This window comes from Lichenostomus cassidix, chromosome 13 (assembly GCF_008360975.1).
Source record: "Lichenostomus cassidix isolate B80296 chromosome 13, HeHo_3.0, whole genome shotgun sequence".
Taxonomy (NCBI): domain Eukaryota; kingdom Metazoa; phylum Chordata; class Aves; order Passeriformes; family Meliphagidae; genus Lichenostomus; species Lichenostomus cassidix.
The window spans coordinates 7,804,709-7,824,525 of NC_139494.1; the positions used below are offsets into that span (position 1 = coordinate 7,804,709).

Consider the following 19,817-nt stretch of genomic DNA (forward strand, 5'->3'; position numbering starts at 1 on the left):
GCTCTCAATTATCATGTTATATAATGATGAAATGGGCTTCAGGAAGGGCTGGCTGCCTCGTAGTTATTTGCAGCCCCAGGATGGAGTCCTGCCTGGTAAGAGGCAGCAGGGTTGTCTCTCCAGGCTGTGAGATGAGGGACCTGGTTCCCATCGAGTGCTGTGGAGGGTAGGAGTGTTGCAGGGACCAGTGCAACTGGAAAGGGCAGGGCTGTGTTCCTGCCTGTCTCTTGCAGTGGCTGATCCCATCTGGCTCTGCCATATGCCCTGCCCAGCTCCAGTCCTGCAGGGCAGTCTCATTGCTGGCACGAAGTGTGGAGAAAGTCCTACTGAAATCCTTAGCTTTTGTTTAAAATCAAACCACAAAAAATACCCCACGTTGCTGCATTACTGCTGCCCTCATTTACTGCAGCATTTGTGTTCTGGATTGATGATTTATGCTGAGTGTGGCAGGTTGGCTGCTTCTGCTGGAAAGGATTCCGTTTGGAGTGTGACCTTGTCTTCACTAGCAGGTGAACTGTGTCCAGCTGTCCTTGAGCCACCTTGCCATGTGGGAGCTGGCCAGAAGGGCTGGTCATTTGGGGCTGCCCATCAGCATGGTGGACAGGTTCCTCTCCAGCAAGGTCCACACACCAAACTCCACAAGTGAGCAGAAGCAGAGGTTGTATTCACAAGGCTGTCAGGTTTCCAAGCTCAATGGATTAGAGGGAAAGAATAAAACAGTGAAAACTTCTTTTCCCCTTTCTTTCTTGTCTTAATCTTATTATTTCCCAGCAGCTGTTGCCGTTGTTTGTCCTAACACAGCAAAATCCCTTTGGAGCTGAATGACAGCTGAACGCACTGCAAGCACAGCAAATGGTTTTCTGCTTTGGTATTGGCAGCCCCTTGAACTTGAACCACATTATTGCTGCTGCTTACAGAAGGAAACTGCATTTCAAGGTCACTGGCAAAAAATATTTCCGTGAAATTTGGCTCACTGGTTTAGCAGCTTTGAGAGATGGCGAGCAGTTCTGAGTAGGTGTATTCCTGTCCTGTAGTGAGCAGCGACTGAGTGCCAAAAAAAGAAGAGAAAAAGCCCTGTGTGGACGCATTTGGGTTTCCTACAGCCAAGGCATGACTGAGTTCTCAATGTAGCCTTGCCTGGCTGGAGCCTATTTAAATGCAGCCTTGCTGAGCTGGAGCCTATTTTAAAATCCCGAGCAGTGGTGCTGCCTGTTGCCTGGAAACCTCCTCCCAGCCTCAGGCACTTTCAGCCTAATCATAGCCATCGGCAGCCTTTATTTATTTCCCATCCAAAATGTCATCCCAGGCTTCTGGTTTGTGTTTTTGTTTGCTTGTTTTTGTTTATTATTTAAAATGAAAAGACACAAAGTGTAACCGTCAAACTCGGTGACTTTCTGTGGGAACAGCTTGCTCGGCTGTCACTGCATTGCAGTGGTGGGAATTGGCATTTTAAGCTCCGTAAAGTGGTGGCTCAGAGGGACACGGGGAGGAGGAGAAGGGGGGGCTGAGAGCCTGGGGAAGCCCCCCGAGCTCACCTGGTGCCTGCAGTGGCTCCCTGTGCCTTGTGACAGCCTTTTCCTCAAGGGTAAAGCCAGAGCTAATCAACTGTGAGTTTTTTCCCAGCACACGTGTCCCAAGTTCCCCTTCCCTGTGCAGTTGTACCACCCCATGCCAGATCCACGGCTCAGCATTGGGCTGACTGGAGCAGCACAGACGCACTTTTAAACTGTGTCCTGGGGTCTGAGCTGTAGCACCTCCATGTGCTGACATGTGAATGGAAGAAAGTGAAACTTGGAGATCTCTCTGTCTTAGGGGACCCTTTTTATTTTTAATTCACCTAAACTCTTGGCCAGCTCAGAACCTCAATTGGTGACATCAGTTGCACATGGAAACTTTAACTGATTGCTATTTCTGCTAAGTTAGTGAGTGTAATCGATCTTGATTGCCTGAAATGGGATGGGTCACAGGAGCCCAGCTATGATTCAATTGTGTTTCTGTCCTGGGAGTCTCTTGGGAGAGCACTGGGCTAAAAGCATCTGAAAGTGGGTAAAAGTGCTAACAAGGACAGCCAGAAGGTTCGTATGTGAGGCATAGGAGCTGGTTCAGCTGTTCACAAGTTGTTCTTGTGATTTAAATGGTTTATTTTACAAGGCTGAGAATATTAGTTCTACCAAAAGCAGAGCTAAAGGAGACTTAGACTGAAGATGCAGTTGAACAATGGTTTGTGTTTTGTTTAGCAACCTTCCTGCAGGCACAGAGCAATACACAAGGCTTATCGCGTCATTTATTTTCCTCTTGACTTAATTTGACAGGCAGCTTAGGCTCTTCTCAGGGATGCTCTTGTCTCTCAGTCTTAGTGCTGGGACATAAAGTTCCAATTGTCAGGAACAGACAGAAGAACCAGAGCCAGACCAAGGGCAGACATTTTTTCCATTTCCATCTTCTGTGTATGCTGGTGATTAGGAAAGACAATGAATGACCAAAGAAATTGTGAGGGCGAATGGATCATGCTGTGAAGTCCTGTCTCCTTGGTTTTCCATGGAGTGTGTAAGAGTGCCTGAGAGGCTACAGGGATGGTTCAGACATAACTGCTTAGTTGTGCAGAATGTAGGTGTGCATCTGTTGAAATTCCAAACTTTCCTGGTTTTAACCACTAGAAATAGAAATTATCTTTCTGAATTACCTTTTTTCAGCTCCTCTTTGCTGGACTTCATAGCTACTCTGCTCTACCTTTCTGCATGGCACAGGTCACAGAGCTGCTGTCTCCCCGGATTTTGCTGTCTTAGTTCCTAAGCAAAGCTTCTACAGGTGATCAGCTTCTCTGGGGGAGGGAGCAGACAGAAGGGAGAGCAAAGTGCACACGGGGGAGGCAGGAATAGGAACAGCAGAGGAACGGTGGAAAACGGTGTGGTCACAGATGGTAAAGCAAGAGGGTTCCTCACCCTGCCTGTGCCACCAGCACCCCCAACGCCTGAGTGAACAAACCTCGCTGCTTGTGGCAATAGCAAAGGGGAATAGACAAGTACTCAGGGAAAAATGCAGAGTCTGTCAAGCTGAATTCACTGCTGGAGGGTTTAAGAAAATAAAATAAAAGGAGAAATGAGTGCTAAAACACGCAGTGGTGGGTTTTCCTTCGCTAATCTCTCCCAGCTGCATATAGTTGAAGCTCACCCTAGTGTTTTCTTTGGAGCCTGGTACCTTAGTTCTCCCAATTCCTCATTGAGATCAGTATTTCACAGCCTCTTTCCTGTTGCTGGTGGCTGTTGGGGGGAATTTCTGCTGTGGTGGCCAAAACACAAGCTCTGGAGGGGCCAAAACACAAACTGCTGGGGTTTGTGTGGCTCTGCAGTGCCAGGGAGGGTGGGTGATCTTAGTCTCATCAGTCTGGTTTGCCATCTCAGTGCAGTTTGCTAACCTGGCTTTTTCTCCCTGTCAGAATGAAGAGAAGAGGAACCTTTCCCTGGGGGGCCATGTGGGCTTCGATAGCCTCCCCGATCAGCTGGTCAGCAAGTCTGTCACACAAGGCTTCAGCTTCAACATCCTCTGTGTGGGTGAGCGTGGTCCTCTGCAAACAGACGTGGGGGAGGTTGGGACCAACATTTCTTGAGTGTCCTGCTGTGCCACAAGCCTTGGCAGCGACTTAAGCGAGTCAGAAATGCCAAACTCTCTTCAAAAACACATTGAGTCAAACCAGGAGGATTTCTGTAATCAGTGGGGTATTGCTCATCATCTCTGCTGCAATAGCTTTGCAATAGGAAGGATTAAGGGAAGGCTGTATTTGGCAAGTTAAGTATTTCCATATGCAAACTGGAGTGGCTGGCACAAGCAGCTTTTGCTGGGTATGATGTCGAGGTAGCTGCAGTCAGATGCACCATGGGTTAGCTGAGAGCTGCTGGTGATAACTTGGTCATTTCTGAGTGTAAGTCTGCACCTCATATCTGGGGACAAGAGGTTTGTGTCTGAGCTGTTCCTGGTCGATGCTTTACACGTGTCAGAAGGCTTGAAGCATGGTCATCCCTGTGCTTGGAAAGGGAGGGGGAGTGTTCCTGTTGTCATTGACTTTAAAATAACCTCATTGTATTCTTGGCTTTTAATTTTGGTATTGATATGATCTAGCAGGCAGTGCTGGCTGGAGTACTAGAGACCGATTCCTTCCTGTGATGAGATGAGCATTATTTTTGCTTTGGGTAGTTATTGTATGGTGTGTAAGATCTGAAGTAGTGTAACCTGCTAGACCAGCAGAAATACATCCAGAGACAGCAGCTCCTATGGCTTTATATAGACTGTGCAGGGACACCCTGACGACTTACACAAGGTGCCTGTGCCATACCCAAGCCACTTTTGCACATCCACACCACAAGTAAAAAGCATGGCTGAAATCACAGCTGAAATTCACAGACTTGTTCCTTAGCAGAAGGGTAATTGCAGCAGAGGTAAATATGTTTTTAATTAGAGTCATTCTTAGGGGCACCAGAATGGATATTCCTGCATTCTCATTTAGCCTTTTTTTTTTTTTTTTCGGGCAAGAGAGGAAAAGCCCCACCCTGTTTGCCAGTTCCTGCTCCCAGCAGTGCCCACAACTGAACAGGAGAATGTAGCTTACATCAGGAAGTGAGTTCTCCATATGTCTCCTTTCAGATTAATCTAGAGCACCAGCTGGCTTTATTTCCTTGCACAACTCTTAGCCACAGCTGGTAGGAAGCAGTGTGTGCCTCTGCCACACTCTGAGGTGTTTATTCTCCTGTGAAGAGCAGAGCCTGCAGTGCTGGAAGGAGGAGAGAGTCCAAGCCCTTGGCAGCAAGCATGGCACTTCCCTGGAGCAGAACCTTGCCCACCCTCCTGCTGTCCCACCAGTGTATCTGCTGTAGGGCTCCTCAGCAGTGCCTGTCTGCTGAAGTAGCAGGATGGGCTGTCTGCAAAACGAGCAGACAGGAGGTTATTACCTTGGATTTTGTCTCTGTTCACCTCCATGACCCATAGGGCTGTGTGTGACGAATAAGGAGTTTAAATGGGGCCCCTTCTAGGCCAATCTGGAAATTATCAGTCTTGTTTCATTACCAGGAATAGCAGTTCAAAGCCTTTCTGGCTCACAAACAGCTTGTCAGACAAATATTCTGGGATAGAACTTTTTGTGATTCATCCCAGGTGTCTTTCAATGGCTACTAAAATTGTCCTCTCCACAGCTTCTCTTGTGTAGAATCCCAAGCAAAGTCAGGGGTCATGAGAGGGAAAATAGTGTGTTTTACTATGTGATATCCATGTGATACTGGGAGACAAGACCCAAGTGCTCTACGTTGTTTGCATTAAGCATGGGAGACCTTCAACAAGGCAGACAACCTGTGTGACAATTACATTCATGGTGACCTTCCAGGGTGTATTTTAGTTCTGCTCTCTAATTAATGTGCTTTGAAGTACCTGTGGCAAACTCGCGCTGCAGTGAGCTGATGATTTGTCCTCCCTAGGTGAGACTGGCATTGGGAAATCCACGCTGATGAACACCCTCTTCAACACCACGTTCGAGACGGAGGAAGCCAGTCACTACGAGAGCGCCGTTCGCTTGCGGCCGCGCACCTACGACCTGCAGGAGAGCAATGTCCACCTGAAGCTGACCATCGTGGACGCCGTTGGGTTTGGGGATCAGATCAATAAAGACGAAAGGCAGGTCTCGTGCCATCTGCTCGGCGTTTCTGGGCTTGCTTTGTTCTTAGACATCAACAGCCTGCAGTTCCCCCCTGCAGTGCTGCAGAAGTGTCTGTGTCTCTGTTAAAGCAGTTGTTCCCTGTAGTGGCTCTGGTTCTGGGGACAAAGGGTAGAGAGAAATGGGTGAACAGCCAAAAAGAGAGGTCACAGGAGGTCTTTCCAGCAGGGAATGCTGTCCTCCAGGAGCGTGAGCTGTTAACCAGCTGTCCTCAGAGCAGGGTCAGGAATTATCTGTTCTGGCAGTGATCGGTGTTTCTGGACTTGTCTTATTTAATTACACAGACATCTTGTTCAAGCCCCAGGTAAAGGCTTTCTGGGACTCCAAGGTGTCTCCTTGGTCATGTTGCATTGCTACAGACAGATGGCTCAGCCCTGAAATCTGGGCAAACTTTGATCTGGGGAAGTAGTCGTCTTTCCATGCTCCACTGTCCTTAGGCTTTGCAGTGCAGCCTCAAGAATTTCCAGCAGCCTTTGGATTATAAGGTCTGTGTGTAAACACCACACTTTTCCCATTGTAAGGCTAAATTGTTTGAGTCTTATAATTCGTTTTTAAGTGATATCATGGAATGTCTAGGAGAATTCCTTCAGCCTTTAAACTGTTCAGATTTGCACTCCAGCGGCTGGTTTGCTAATGGGATGGTTTTAGTTACAGGCCAATCGTAGAGTACATTGATACGCAGTTTGAAAACTATTTGCAAGAAGAGCTGAAAATCCGCCGGTCTCTCTTCAACTACCATGACACGAGGATTCATGTCTGCCTCTACTTCATCACCCCCACTGGCCACTCGCTCAAGTCCTTGGACCTGGTGACAATGAAGAAGCTGGATAGCAAGGTAAGGGGGTCCCTCTTTCTGGGATGTTTCTGTTGGTACTGATTGTCATGTGGAAGGTTTTGTTCCTTTTGTGCAGGTGCTGGACTCCTTCCTGCATGGCAGCTGAGCCATTTTTAGGATTCTGGCAAAGCTTTGTGTGGCCTCGTGGTTGCTGAGGTCCAGTGCTTGTTTTTTCACTGGCTTCCCTGTGAATGTCAGAAAAAACCTGTTTTCCAGTTGGTTGTATAAATTCCAGAGTGTCCCTCTACTGTAAGAATCTTACCCATTGATAAGCTGATGCTTATCAAAGGCATCAGCTGCAGCTCTGGTGGGTGTGCAGGTGAGGATGCCATGAGAGGGTCTGCTGGGGTTGTTTCTTGGTGCCTAAGCTATTCTGCCTTAGGGGGCAGGGGGTTACCTAACCAACTGTTTGCTGATATGCCTGCAGCTCGGAGCAAGTTTCTGGCATACTTTTGGGTGTTCCAGCTGACTTCCAGGGAGCTGCAGGAGGCTTCAAAGGCCATTAGTGGCAGCAGCATCTCTTCTTCTCAATGATTTGCTGTCTTTCAGAGCAGTGTTTTAGCAGCAGGGTGGCTCCTTTCAGGTGGCAGATGCCTACAGAGGGACAGGCATGGCAGATGTGACCCTGCAGGACCTGGGGATCCCCTGGATTACACTGAGGGAGCCCTCTTTGCTCTGGCTGTTGTTCGCATGCAGCTCTGTTGGACTTTCCTGGCAGGTTGAATTCCCCTCGTGCAGTCCCTGCTGTTTGCCCTCACCGCCCAGGGCTCATGGCCTGCTTTTCCTTGGCCCCAGTCCAGAGCAGGCACTGGCTTCCATTGCAGTGGCCTGTTTGTAACTACAGTGGCTGTTACACTAACTTCATCAGGAATCCAAAAACTTTCCCATAATAAACTTTTGGCTCTTGCTGCAGTGCCAGCATTACATGTTCCCAGAAATATTTTTGGAGGAAAGCTTTTGCACGATTCCCCTTGGTGTTGGTGGTCCCACAAAGCATTTCTCTTCCTTTCCTTCTCATTCCCTACTTTTCACATCTCACTGTGGCTGCCTTTATTGTGGTCCTTGGGTAGTACCAAAATAAATCCTTTGTGTGAGAGATGAAGACTTTGTGCGCAGGCAAGCTTTTTATATTCCTAAACTTCCACTTAAATAGTCCTCTCTGGAGTCATTTTATCCCTTTGCTCTCATCCCCCTTCTTGCCACAGCATGAGAACATCCTGGATTTCATGCTGTGGTGGCCTCACACAAGTAGGCACATGGAAATGAATAAGCAAGTGGAGCCCATTGATATTTTCTGGGCATCAGGGATTTATGTTGCATTTCTGCACCGGTGTCATCCCAGGACATCGGGGCACTTTCCAGACACTCCCTGAGGGTTTGTGGGGGCAGGCTGAGGTGGGGTGTCAGCAAATCCCAGGCAGTTGTGCTCTCTCCAGAGAGCAGGGAGTGGCCACTGAGCAGGGGTGATGTGCCCTGGCTCACATTGCTGCCGTGTGAGCACTGCTGAGCCTGCCCTTCCTCTCGGGGACCTTTGTGTGGCTGGTGGCCTCTGTTCTACAGCTGAGGAACGGAGCCTGTGGAGGTGGAAGGTGCATCAGAGGCACTGCTTAGCTGTGTGCTCTGCTGCCTCAGCCTCTGGGAGTGCGTTAACAGGGAGTTTGTAGGACCCTGGCTTGGCTCCACCTTTGCTTTAGCCCACCAGTGGTGTGATGTGTGGTGCTGGGCAGACTTGAATCTCTGACAATTTCAATAACCAATCTTGCTTTTGGTGTAAAGTGTACAAAATCCCTTCTGGGAAAAGCTGTTTTGTAAACAAAATCTTCCATTGTACTGTAAGACAATATCTGTTTGGCTGAGCTCATGGCCAGCTGCTGTCTGGGGTATTTAGTTACAGCCAGAGAGCAAAAGCATCTTCAGAAGTGGTTCTAGGTGGATGGAATTTGGCTGGCTGGCTGCTAGTGGGAAGCACATAGAGCCTGACAAGTGTTGGCATTCCATTTGGTTTAACCTGGGAAAAGGAGGAGATGAATAAAAGTGCATTTGTATCAGATGAGAAGGTGATTTATTGATTTAAAACCCAGCCCTGTCACGGGAATTGATGGCACAGTGTGTGCTGCCACGAGCATGTTGGGGCTCCCTGCTCACCCCGGATGGTTTTCAGTCAGCATGTGCTGTTTGAGCTGTGGCTAATGGCCTGCCCTCCGTGAGCGGACACATCCCAGCCAGCTGGGGATGCTTCAGGCAGCCTGTGCCTCTGCTCTTTGCTTTCCAAGGTAGGATCTGCCTGTTGGCTTCACTGCAACTTGCATTCAGGAACAGTTTGGAGTTGGGGAAAAATCCATCTGTATTTCACAGGACAGAAGTGCTTGCAGTCTTATTGCATCAGCAAAATTATTTTCTACCAAATGACAAGTTCTTGTCATTTTATTTTTGGAGATGAGAAGCAGCTCTGGTCAGAACGGCTTGAGAAGGAGGTGCATTTTGGGTGTGAACATGGGAGTTCCCTGTCCTGCCTGAAGCACAGGTTTCCTCTGGTCATAATTCCAGCTGCAGCAAAGCCCTCCAGCACATGGACTGACAGGCAAGGGGACACTGCACCCCTGTCACATTCAGTGGGGTGACATCTCAGTAGTCAACTGTATGATTTTATCAGATCTTTAAGTAGGGAGTACTGCTCTTCCAGCATGAGATACAAGAATATTGTTCTGGGATTTTGCCTTCAACCCAAGGTCAACATTATTTGTGTAAAAAGAGTGGAGAGAGAACCCTCATATAGTTCTGGCATTCTTTCCTTTTATTGGGGTTTTAAAACCTGTTCAGGAGAAGAGGAGAGGTGACTTTTCTTCTCTAGCTAGTTAGATATCAGTTTATTTGGCATTAATCTCTGTGCCACAGGCTTTGCATGGAGGTGGGTGTGTGGAAGGTGCTGTGGGGAGGCAAGATCAGATATGCAGCTCAGTAGCATCTCATGTCTCATTGGTTTCTTGTTTCCAAGCTATTCCATCCTTTCTCTGTATTGTGAAGGGATGAACCCATTCTAGACTTGGGGCTACACCCAAATGCCATATCCAGGGATCCCCAGTATTGATGTGGCTATTGATTATTGGAAACACAACTTGTAAAACCCTTTTGGGCTCTAAATTCTGTGTCAGCAGGTGTTGACTGAGTTGCCTTTTCAAAATACAAGAAATCTGGTTGAGGGCACTGGAACCAGCCTTGGTTTGCATCTTTTTTTGCATAGGGCTGCAGTGGTGACCACAGAGCCTGCCTGCTCTGCTGCTGGAAAGCTACCCCAGGCTCCAGGCTCTGCACCTCCTGCCTTGCTGTAAGCAGGGCTGAACTGGTGCCCCTTGGAAAAAGAAGGACAAATTGCTTGGGCCAACTGGAAAGGGATGTGAGCCAAGAGCTGACCCTTTTTCTGTTAGAGATGGTGGATTCAAGCCTTGTCAGCTCTTAGCAGGTCAGGGAGGCACCCAGCTGTGGTCATGGCCCTTTTACCTTTGTAATGAGGACAGGGACCTGCTGAGCAGTGGAGTGAGCAGCAGCCCTTGTTCTGTGGGGGTTGTGGTCCTTGGCAAAAGAGGCCAGGTCAGTGGCTGAGAAAAAGAGGAATTTATTCTCTCAGATACATTAGCAATGAGCAAATTTAGATCATTTTCATTTGGAGAGAGTAAATGCTCTTGTGTTTAGTGAGTGCTAAGCCACTGAACAGACAAGAGGAGGGGGAGGAGTGCGGGGAGAGCCCAAGAAGCATGGAAAAACACTGAGCTACAAAGAACTTGTGCTAGGAAAGCAAGGCAAATTACTTTAATGGGCACCCATTGGAGACCAACTGGCTGCTATGAATTTCAGCTCTGTAGGACAAAAAGTGTTGGCTGTTGGGAAATGTTAGATGGCAAGTCAGGCTTTCCCCTTATTTGTCTAAATTCTTGTGTTTCACTGCTATGAATTTGGCTGCTGTTCAGACAGACGAGTTCTGCTGTTTGTTTAAGCTGTGGTTTGCAGTATCACACTTGGCTTTTCTGGGCACAGCAGCATTATCTAATGGAGGTTCCTGTGACAGATCCAGCCCTGCTGCAGCTCTCTCAAGTACAAAGCCATAGTGAACCCCAGCCTTCCTGATAGATGTGGGATGTGGCCCTTCTTTACTTTTGATCTTGGTGGATCCTGGGCACAGGGAGACCTCCCCACTGTGCAGCTTGTGGGTGGCTTTGAAACCCGGGTGGATGAAGCTGTGTAGGGTTTAGTGACTGCTGGCTGATGTGAAACCAAAGCTGAGCACAAACAGCATGAAAACCAATCTTCTGTCTGCTGGATGGCACCCTGCACCTTTCCCAGGTGCTCCATAAAATCCACACAGCACACCCAAGGTGTGAACCTCACCAAGAGGCTCCAAGAGTCCTTGGAGAGCATCAGCAGCTGCTGTCAGAGCATCTGAGGAGTCCCTGCTCTTTCTGCTTGAGCACAGGAAGGCTTCACATCGGCTCAGTGCCGTGTTTCATCCTTGTGCTTGTCTTGTAAAACATCCTGTCAGCACAGCAGAGTGGATGGGTGACAGCTCAGATGTGACAGCTCTGCTGTGTCTGCCTCCCTCGACGTGTGTAACAAAATTCATAGGTGAGAGCAGGGGCTTTGATCTGCTCCTGGGTACTTAGTGCAGGGGTGCTGGTTATCTGAAGTCTTGGAGCCGAGTGCGTCCTGGAAAACTCTTCCCTCTAGTGTTCAGCTGGGCTGGGCTGCAGCTCCCGTGGAGCTCCGAGGTGATTTTAGGAGATGCAAAGCAGACAGTGGGGTGGGGCTGGACCTGGGTCACCCCCGGGCTCAACACACCTGCTCACCCACCTGCTGCTCACCTGGGTGTTTGTCCTTCCTTCCTGCCTTGTGCTCTAGGTGAACATCATCCCGATTATTGCCAAAGCAGACACCATCTCCAAGAGCGAGCTGCACAAGTTCAAGATCAAGATCATGAGCGAGCTGGTCAGCAATGGAGTGCAGATCTATCAGTTCCCCACGGACGATGAGGCAGTGGCTGAGATCAACTCCGTGATGAATGTGGGTAACGCTGCCAGTTCCATCGCTGCCAAAAGTTGTGACAAATTAAATTGCTGCACAAAAATGCATTTGAAGGGCAGGTTTTATTGGGAATGGCCAGACACTGAATCTGTTGGAAAGTCGAGCTGTGGGTCTCACAGAAGCCAAAGGCTGTTGCATACAGAATTAATTAAAATACGGCTCATGTTTAATCTGGGGGCTCTTTGGAGAAACTCAGCTCTAGAGTCTGTTTTATGAATTTTTGAAAAATGCTTTCCTCAAAATTAATTCTGTCTGTTCTTAGGCTACTTTGCATTTGAGGAAGAAGAAACTTTGAATAAAAATGTGACAGTTAAAATTTACATTAGCCTTGTAACTTAAGGAGGCTGACCAGAGAAAACCCGATTTAAAGCAAAAAAGAAAAATTGTTAATCTCTATTTTGTCTTTTTTGGAATTCAGAGATCAAATTCAGACCTGGCACATGCACATGAAGCACATGCAAAAACACTTTCAGGCTTCCTGTCTTCCAAATCAGAGTGTAGCTATGGCAGTTGAAACAACTGCAATATTTCCATGTTAATTTTCTAAATCAAAAGTAGCTTTTTCACCAAAATGAAAGTTTTCCTGCATAGCTGTTTCTGATTAAATGCTTTGTCTTTTCTGTCACCCTTCCCACTGCCATTTTTTTTAAATTCAGTCACCAGTTGATTTCTGGGTCCGCTCGATACATGTTTTCACCGTAATAGTTGTTTTTTGCTGAAATAATGAAAAATTTGGAGGATTCACTCTTACTTAAATAATTACAAGCTGTGTGTACTGGGGAGAAAAACAGGAGCCATGCTGGCTTGGCTTTTCTTTTTTTCCTCCCCTCCTACAACAAAAATATATTTGGCCACCTCTCTGAGCTCCACACTTCTGCATCCATTCCTTTTTAAACGTGAAGGATTTTGTCAGCCTCGCCCTCCTGAAGCACCCACTCCGTGGCTCCTTCCCTGGTGTCCTTTTTCTTCCGCGTGCCTGATGCTTTGCAGACTTGGAGAGCAGCGAGCACGTTGTATGCTGCACATGTCCCTGGCAGTGCCCACACATCACTGCTGTGCCAGGGCTGTTTGGGGGTGTCCCTGCAATATTCCCCAGCTGGTGCAGCCCAGGTGCAGCCCATTGCTGGTGAGCTGTGCTGTGGCCCAGCACCACTCTCTGTGGTAATACCCCGGGTTGTAGTAGAGATTGCTCTGTGTATTAGAGTAAGTTCAGAGGGAGGTCTCATGGAAACAAATCCTGTGCTGGATGAGGGGGATCTGAGGTCAGGCTGATTTCTGAGGGGTTACCCCCTGCACTGAGGCCCTGCCCTTGGCTCTGTTTCAGGCTCATCTGCCCTTCGCCGTGGTCGGCAGCACAGAGGAGGTGAAGGTTGGCAACAAGCTGGTGCGAGCTCGGCAGTACCCGTGGGGAGTGGTGCAAGGTGAGGGGCTGTGAGCCCACCCCAGCCTCCCCCTGTGTGCTTAGGCACAGCCTGGCACCTCCCCAGCTCTGCCCTCCACCAGCATCTCTGCATGAAGGTGCCCTGTGATGAGGTGCCCTGTGTCCCCTGCAGCCTTTTCTGGGCTGGCCAGTCTTTCCTTTGAATTCCCATTCCTACCAGCAAGTAGTAATGTCTGCAGGAATCCCTGCACCCAAGGTGTTTTGCAGTGCCCTGAGAGGACAACAGGCTCCTCAGGATGGGAGTGTCTGCAGTTAATCACATGTGCCCCTGTGCTCCCCCACCACATCTGCAGCTTGCTGACTTGTCCCTTCCCTTCCATCAGTGGAGAATGAAAGTCACTGTGACTTTGTGAAGCTGCGGGAAATGCTGATTCGAGTCAACATGGAGGATCTGCGGGAGCAAACCCACACCCGCCACTACGAGCTGTACAGGAGGTGCAAGCTGGAGGAGATGGGCTTCAAGGACACAGATCCAGACAGCCAGCCCTTCAGGTGAGAGGCCTTCACATCTAGCATCCATTTGGAGTGAGAGTTTGGTCCTGACAGCCCAAAAAGTGGGAGCTTTGTAGGTGAAATCCACAGTGCTGGGCTGGAAAATACAAGCACTGGGTTTGAACTTGGCAGCTGACTTGGATGTTCCCTTCCCTGCCTGTTTGTCTTTAAACAACACACACAGGCATGCATTTCCCCATCCCTAACTCTTTGGAGTCCAGAGAGTCTGGATTTCATTTGCTTTCTTCCCCAGCCTGCAAGAAACATACGAGACCAAAAGGAAAGAGTTCTTGGGTGAGCTCCAGAGGAAAGAGGAAGAAATGAGGCAAATGTTTGTTAACAAAGTCAAGGAGACAGAGGCAGAGCTGAAGGAGAAGGAAAGAGAGGTGGGTGTGCCAAAAACCTGTGAGGAACCCAAAATACGGCCAGCAGGGAATCTGGGTCTGGGCAATGCATGAATCCTGGAAAGCACATGCAGCTATTGAGCAAACCTCACCAGCCAAAGCACAAACATATCATTGGTTTAAGTGCCTCAGAAACTAGTCTGCCCTGTCCTGTGCCACGTGGAAATTTGGCTGTCCTGGGGAGCACAGGACAATGGCAGGTTTAGGTGAGCATCCATAGCAGGGAGGCTTCCCTTCTGAGGCTCACTGGGCAGCAGAGTAAAGGGGGCTGCTGGGCTGGAGTCCCCAATGTGAGGCCCCGGGGAGGAATTGAATGGACCATCCTCAGAACTAGTGAGAAACAAAAGATCCTGCCATGTCCCCAGCCCCCTGCAGGGCTGCAGGCTGAGCCAAAATCCCCTGTGCTCCTCTCCAGGGCTCACACTGCTTCCTGGTTTGCTGTGTGGTGTCAGACAGAGCTGAATTCATTGTGTCTTCCCTGCTTTTGGGGGCACTGGGTGCTATATCCTGCCAGCACATTGCCTCTGGGGTGGGGTTTGTGTGGGAGGTGTGACAGGGCTCCTGGGACAAGGGCAGCACAGCCCAAAGGCCCCACTGAATGCCCTGCTCAGAGGCTCTGTCTCCTACCAGCTGCATGAGAAGTTTGAGCACTTAAAAAGGATACACCAGGAAGAGAAAAGGAAGGTGGAGGAGAAGAGGAGGGAGCTGGAGGAAGAGATGAATGCCTTCAACAGGCGAAAAGTCGCAGTGGAAACCTTGCAGTCCCAATCCTTGCAGGCTACCTCACAGCAGGCGCTGAAGAAGGACAAAGACAAGAAAAAGTAAGTGTCTGAACTGGAGTCTTCCTCCTCTGCCACTGGAAAGCTGGGAGTCTGCTCAGATGCCTTCATGTTTGATCAGTTGCTTACATAGCGTAGAGAAAAGGGGATTTTGGAATCCTAAGTCCCCTCCTGATTCTTTGCTTGCAGCAAAGGAGAGATGGGCTCCTCCTGTGCCTGAGCACTGGCCAGAGAAGCCTGGGCAGCTGCAGGTGGGAGGGATTTGCAATTTGGGGTCTTTCTCTAAAGGCTGATGGTCTCATGGAGTTCCACTCTTGCCTCTGTGACAGCCAACTCGGGTTGTGAAATGGGCTCCAAGGCACAGTTCTGATTACAAGAAAATTCTTTTCCCCTAAAGGCAGAGTTCTTATCTTAGCTTGCTGCACTTTAATTGACATTGCTGAAGCCAGCAGAAGCAAGGGTATGTAAATACTGCTGTTCCAGCCACCTGATGGTATAGTGATAGACCAGGAGTGGGACAAACAGGTTTAAAAAGAAAAGATATTGGGGGGGATTTATCTTCATTCCACTTCAAGCCAGTCTCTAAGGAACACTGGCTAGGGAGCAAAGTGAGGAGCACTGTCATGCAGACTGGTAATTCTGCTATTCCAGCATTTTTTGTTACTTCCCCTTGCATGAAGCAGCTCAAGAGACTGAGCTGCATTCTGTCAAACCCAGAGCAGGCTGGTGGCAAAGCTTTCTGAGCCTCTTAATGATGGCAAGAAGAAAAGACCATGGAGAGTAGCAACACTCGAGTTTGTGCTTGATGGCACAGCATTCAGCTTCACACTGCTGATGATATCTTGTGGTCTGTCATTTCCCTGCTGTGAACTGCAGCACCAGAGGAGCTCATTCTGTGTACTGACATCCTGGCAATTTGCTTCTTCCTGTGGAAGATAACAGGGTAGATTATTTAAGTATTTCCTTGGAATGTAAATGTGTTGGTGCTAAAACCAAAGTGCTCTCTTCTGCAGACCTCTCCACATGCTCTGGGCATGGCTTACCTGACACACAGAGTACAAATGGTTTGTAAAATACTTTGCTGAAAAGAGGGTTTAATCTGAATTAGGGGCTGAATCCTAGTGCATTCTGAGGCCCAAGACTGCTTTGGGGAAGGTGAGCACGATGGTAACTTGTACAAGGGATGCCAGTGGCAGGGATGGAATGTGTGCAAAGGCCAGGAAATGCTGCAGCTTCTTCCCCTCTGGTCATCCTGGCTGTGACAGAAATGGTTTTCCTGCACTTTGCTAGGTTTAGCCCACCTGCAGATGTGAGTCTGGACCCTTCCTCTTCTGGGTGGCAGTAGAACCCAGCCATGGTCAGGAGCAAGGTGGGGAAGCAGCTCAGTGCTGTGCAGAGGTCCAAGGGGCACCACAGCCTGTGCTCTGCACAGTGGGGACTCTGCATGGCACAGGGGTTTCTAGCTCTGGACACAGCTAAGGAGGTGCACCACCACCAGGACGGTTTTAAATTGGATTTTTTTTGTTGCTGTTTTCTTTTTAAACCTGTGAGCTAGTTCAGAATACTTGATTTTTTTATGAACTTGGTTTTGGGATTTCTGCCCAAGTACAAACTTTAGGAGAGCTAGTTGAACCCTTTATCACTTCCTGGTTCAAAACAGTGTTCTTAGTAGCTTTAAGAAGAAGAAAACGGTGATGGAAAAATTGCAGGTGTTGAGGAGGAAGAGAAGTGTTTGTGGTGCCAAGCCGGTTGTGCCAAGCTGCTTTCATCTCAAACCTTCAGCTGCCCCAGCAGTGTTTGTCCTCCTCCTCCTCCTCTTTTTATTTTAACCAAATTCGCTACACTTCGCTTTTGTTTGATTTTCATAACTTTAATTCATGCTTTTTTATGTTTTGTTTTTTTCAGTTAATCACACACAGACTTTCAGGCCAAGAGTGGACTTGGTGCTTTCATGTGTTAAGTTGCTTGAGTTTCCCACCCTGTGACCCTTCTCATAACATTGTGTGAGTGGACCAAAGTGAAAGAGAAAATGAGCATCTCCGCTGGTTGCAGTGTTCCGACCTGCTGTTTTCTGTTCAGAATTATCAGGAGGTTTGCAGGAAGTAACCTTACATGTACATTCTGTTAAACAAAGCCAATTAATCCCTCAAGTAAGATGTTTTGTTCTAAACCCAGTGATTGAGCAGCCATGTGTAAAAGGTGACCGTAACAGAACTCGTCTTACCCACCAGCTAAATAATTGCTTTCTACTTTTTTTTAATTTGGCTAAATGGACTGCTGGAGGCTCATTGACCTTCCCCTGTACATGCACAGTGAGAGGAGTGGTCTGAAGAATGCTGAAATGTTTATTTTTCTAACAAAATTCTCAACCAAGTTTTTAGAATGGGTAGAAAAACATAACACTTAAGCTTTCTGCAGGAATCTTAGTCAGAGTAACCCTCATTCCAGTAATTCTATATGTAATCCTGAATTACTCTAAACACTTTTTACATCATTTATAATATATATATATAAGGAGAGAGAGAGAGGTTAATAAAATTCATGAGACAATGTTTTGAATTTTCTTTACTGCTAAAGTAGAACATTTATAGAGAGGTTTTTCATAAGAGTTTGTTGTATAAAGTGGACCTACAGGACTTGTGTAACATTTCAGTTGTCACTGACCAGTGTATTTCCTGTTGAAGAAACTATTTAAGCCAACATCTTTACTTTTACTCTTTAACCTTGAACCTAATATGTGCCTAATAAGGAGAATCCCCTGCTCTTGAGCTGTGCACTGTATTTATGCTGACAGGCTCTATTCCTCATTAGAAGGTGCTTCTTTTGATACTCCTCATGCCTAGAAATCACAGCCTTGTTTTCCTGGGCAACTGAGCTTAGAGGAATAATTAGGATCAATATTAATTTTTTCCACTCAAGCCATTTTGTGAATAGGCAGGGCAATAACTGAACAGAGAGTTACTAGCTGTGTTGTCATGGAAAAATAGATCCATCAGATCCTAGGCTAAATGAAAGGAAATATTTTATGTTAACTCTCACACAGTGTCTTTAGAGTTTATAAAAACACTGGCTGGCTAAGTGTTAGTTGTGAGTGTGTCTTTTAATTTAGTTATTAATGTTACAAGATTTTTCTGATACAGTTTTTGTTAAAGACTTGTCTTTAAGCTGTCAGCAAATTCCTGATGTGCCGTGCAGAGGGAGATGCAGGGCCTGGATCTGAGCTGTCACAGGGCTGTTGCAGGGCAGCATTTTGCTGGATTCTGGGGTTCTTTAACTCTCATATCCCATTAAAGCAGCTATTTTTTCCTCCCCCCGTTCTAAATACATGCTCAGGTGTTAAACTGTGTTTTCCTATTGGCCTTTTCTGTGGATATACATCAAGTGCTACTTGATGCTTGTAGGAAAGAACCTCACAAAGATCTCACCGGTACCTTTTAGAACAGGCTTTTGTGGAAAGAATAAAAATTCTGCACTTGTTGGGAGTCTGCTGAAAGCTGGACATTTAATTTTTAAGGCTGTGCCTCCAGGTTAGATGTATTTTGAAGAGTAACTGTCAAATGTTAGGAGGGTTAGTGTGGTTTTCTCAGACACATACAAAGAACCCAACCTTCTGTTACATGCAGGAAGACAATTCCACCTCGCCTCTGACTAAAGACCAATCATGTAGCAAATTATTTGTTATTCATCTTTTGCAAATGGGAGAAACTGTGGTGCACTAATTGCCTGAGCAAGCAATGCTCTTTGGTTCATTGTTTTGCTTCTCAAGTCCAATGCTGGGATAAAACAGTAACTGGTGGTACTGGTATGCACCCAGCTGCCTCGCCAGTGTGCTCCCAATCAATAGTTCTCTCCTGATCTCATGCTGCAGCCAGCAAGATCTATGCAAATTATTTCTCCCTGCCCTGGCTCATCAGAGATCAATTCTTTTTTCCAAGAATAAGAGGTAGTTAAGAAAAATTATTATAACAAAGAGTAAAAGTCTTCAAATCCATGGGCATTGTGGAGAAATTTACAGCTTTTTCTGAAGAAGACATTCAGAATGTATGTAACAATATTTTAATGATGATGATTATTATATTATTTGACTTTATGTTGTGATGGATATCCCTTGTCCTTGTAGTTGCTTGTTCAACATCATAATCTCCCCAAGGGGACTCAGTCATATTTTTTCCCCAGTGCTTGTTTTTTCCTTTTGGCTGAGACAAGATTTAAGTATTGTGGTATATAGGGTAGTTCTGTATCTTATTTTTATTTAATAAATTACAAATATGTGGTGATGCTAATCTCACCCAGTCTGAAGACTTACATCTTGTAGGCTAGAAAAAGTGAAAGAAAAACTCTTCAGAAATTACTGAAACCATCCAGTTACACATCTTTCAGCTGTTTTATACATTTATCTGTAAAAGATTGGTATTAATGGAAAAAACTATCCATTTCTTTATCATTTAAACATTTACCATCATGTATGTTGTCTGCTTTCTAATTTAAATTGTGTTTTGTGGGTCTCTGAGGGGTGGGTCATGCCTGGCTGTGGTGGGTGCCCCAGGGGTGGAGATGGGGGGTGGTTTGGAGCTGTGGAGGCACCTTGGGGACCTGCCTGGGGGACAGAGCCCTCTGGGACATGCTGCATCCCTTTGCTTTGTCATTCCCAACCTGTTGGGGTTTGTGGTTTGGTTTTTGTTTGTTTTTTTTTTACTTTCTTTTCTTTCCACTCACTTTGTACTTTTTTTCGTTTATTAAATCTCACATGTATTTTGAGTTTTTGTGGTGTCGTTTATTTAACGGTGCATTTTCTGTGCAATCTAGTCATTATCTGTATTATCTGTCAAAATAATAGTGTGTCATGATTGCAAGTTTACCAGTCACAGGCTGTCTTACGACTATTAGGAACATTCAAAAATATAATTAGCTAATTAATTAACAGCTAGCTAATCACACAGTATGCAGAAATGTACCTCATATATAGTCTGGGGAGAAATTCTAAGGTATTAATCCAAAAGCCATCCCTGTTTGGGCAGAAGGAGCTTTGAGGCTTGTTGGTACATCTCCTTTGTGGGGTCTGGGGGCTGCGCAGGGGGATGTGCAGCAGCTTGGC

The 19,817-nt window shown here is 47.0% G+C and overlaps 1 protein-coding gene across 5 annotated transcripts in view; it reads left to right on the forward strand.

Moving 5' to 3' along the window:
- The window catches only part of SEPTIN8 (septin 8), a 42,304-nt gene that overhangs the window by 13,066 nt on the left and 9,421 nt on the right, over positions 1-19,817 (forward strand). For 3 of the 5 annotated variants that reach the window (XM_085073481.1, XM_085073482.1, XM_085073485.1), the window contains exons 2-9: positions 3,437-3,551; positions 5,463-5,658; positions 6,347-6,533; positions 11,424-11,585; positions 12,931-13,027; positions 13,371-13,539; positions 13,793-13,925; positions 14,574-14,764. In XM_085073481.1, coding sequence (XP_084929607.1) covers positions 3,437-3,551; positions 5,463-5,658; positions 6,347-6,533; positions 11,424-11,585; positions 12,931-13,027; positions 13,371-13,539; positions 13,793-13,925; positions 14,574-14,764 — 1,250 coding nt within the window. Of the gene's footprint in view, positions 1-3,436; positions 3,552-5,462; positions 5,659-6,346; positions 6,534-11,423; positions 11,586-12,930; positions 13,028-13,370; positions 13,540-13,792; positions 13,926-14,573; positions 14,765-16,627; positions 19,481-19,817 lie in introns of those variants that run through there. The other 2 variants (XM_085073486.1, XM_085073483.1) reach the window with 2 other exon arrangements.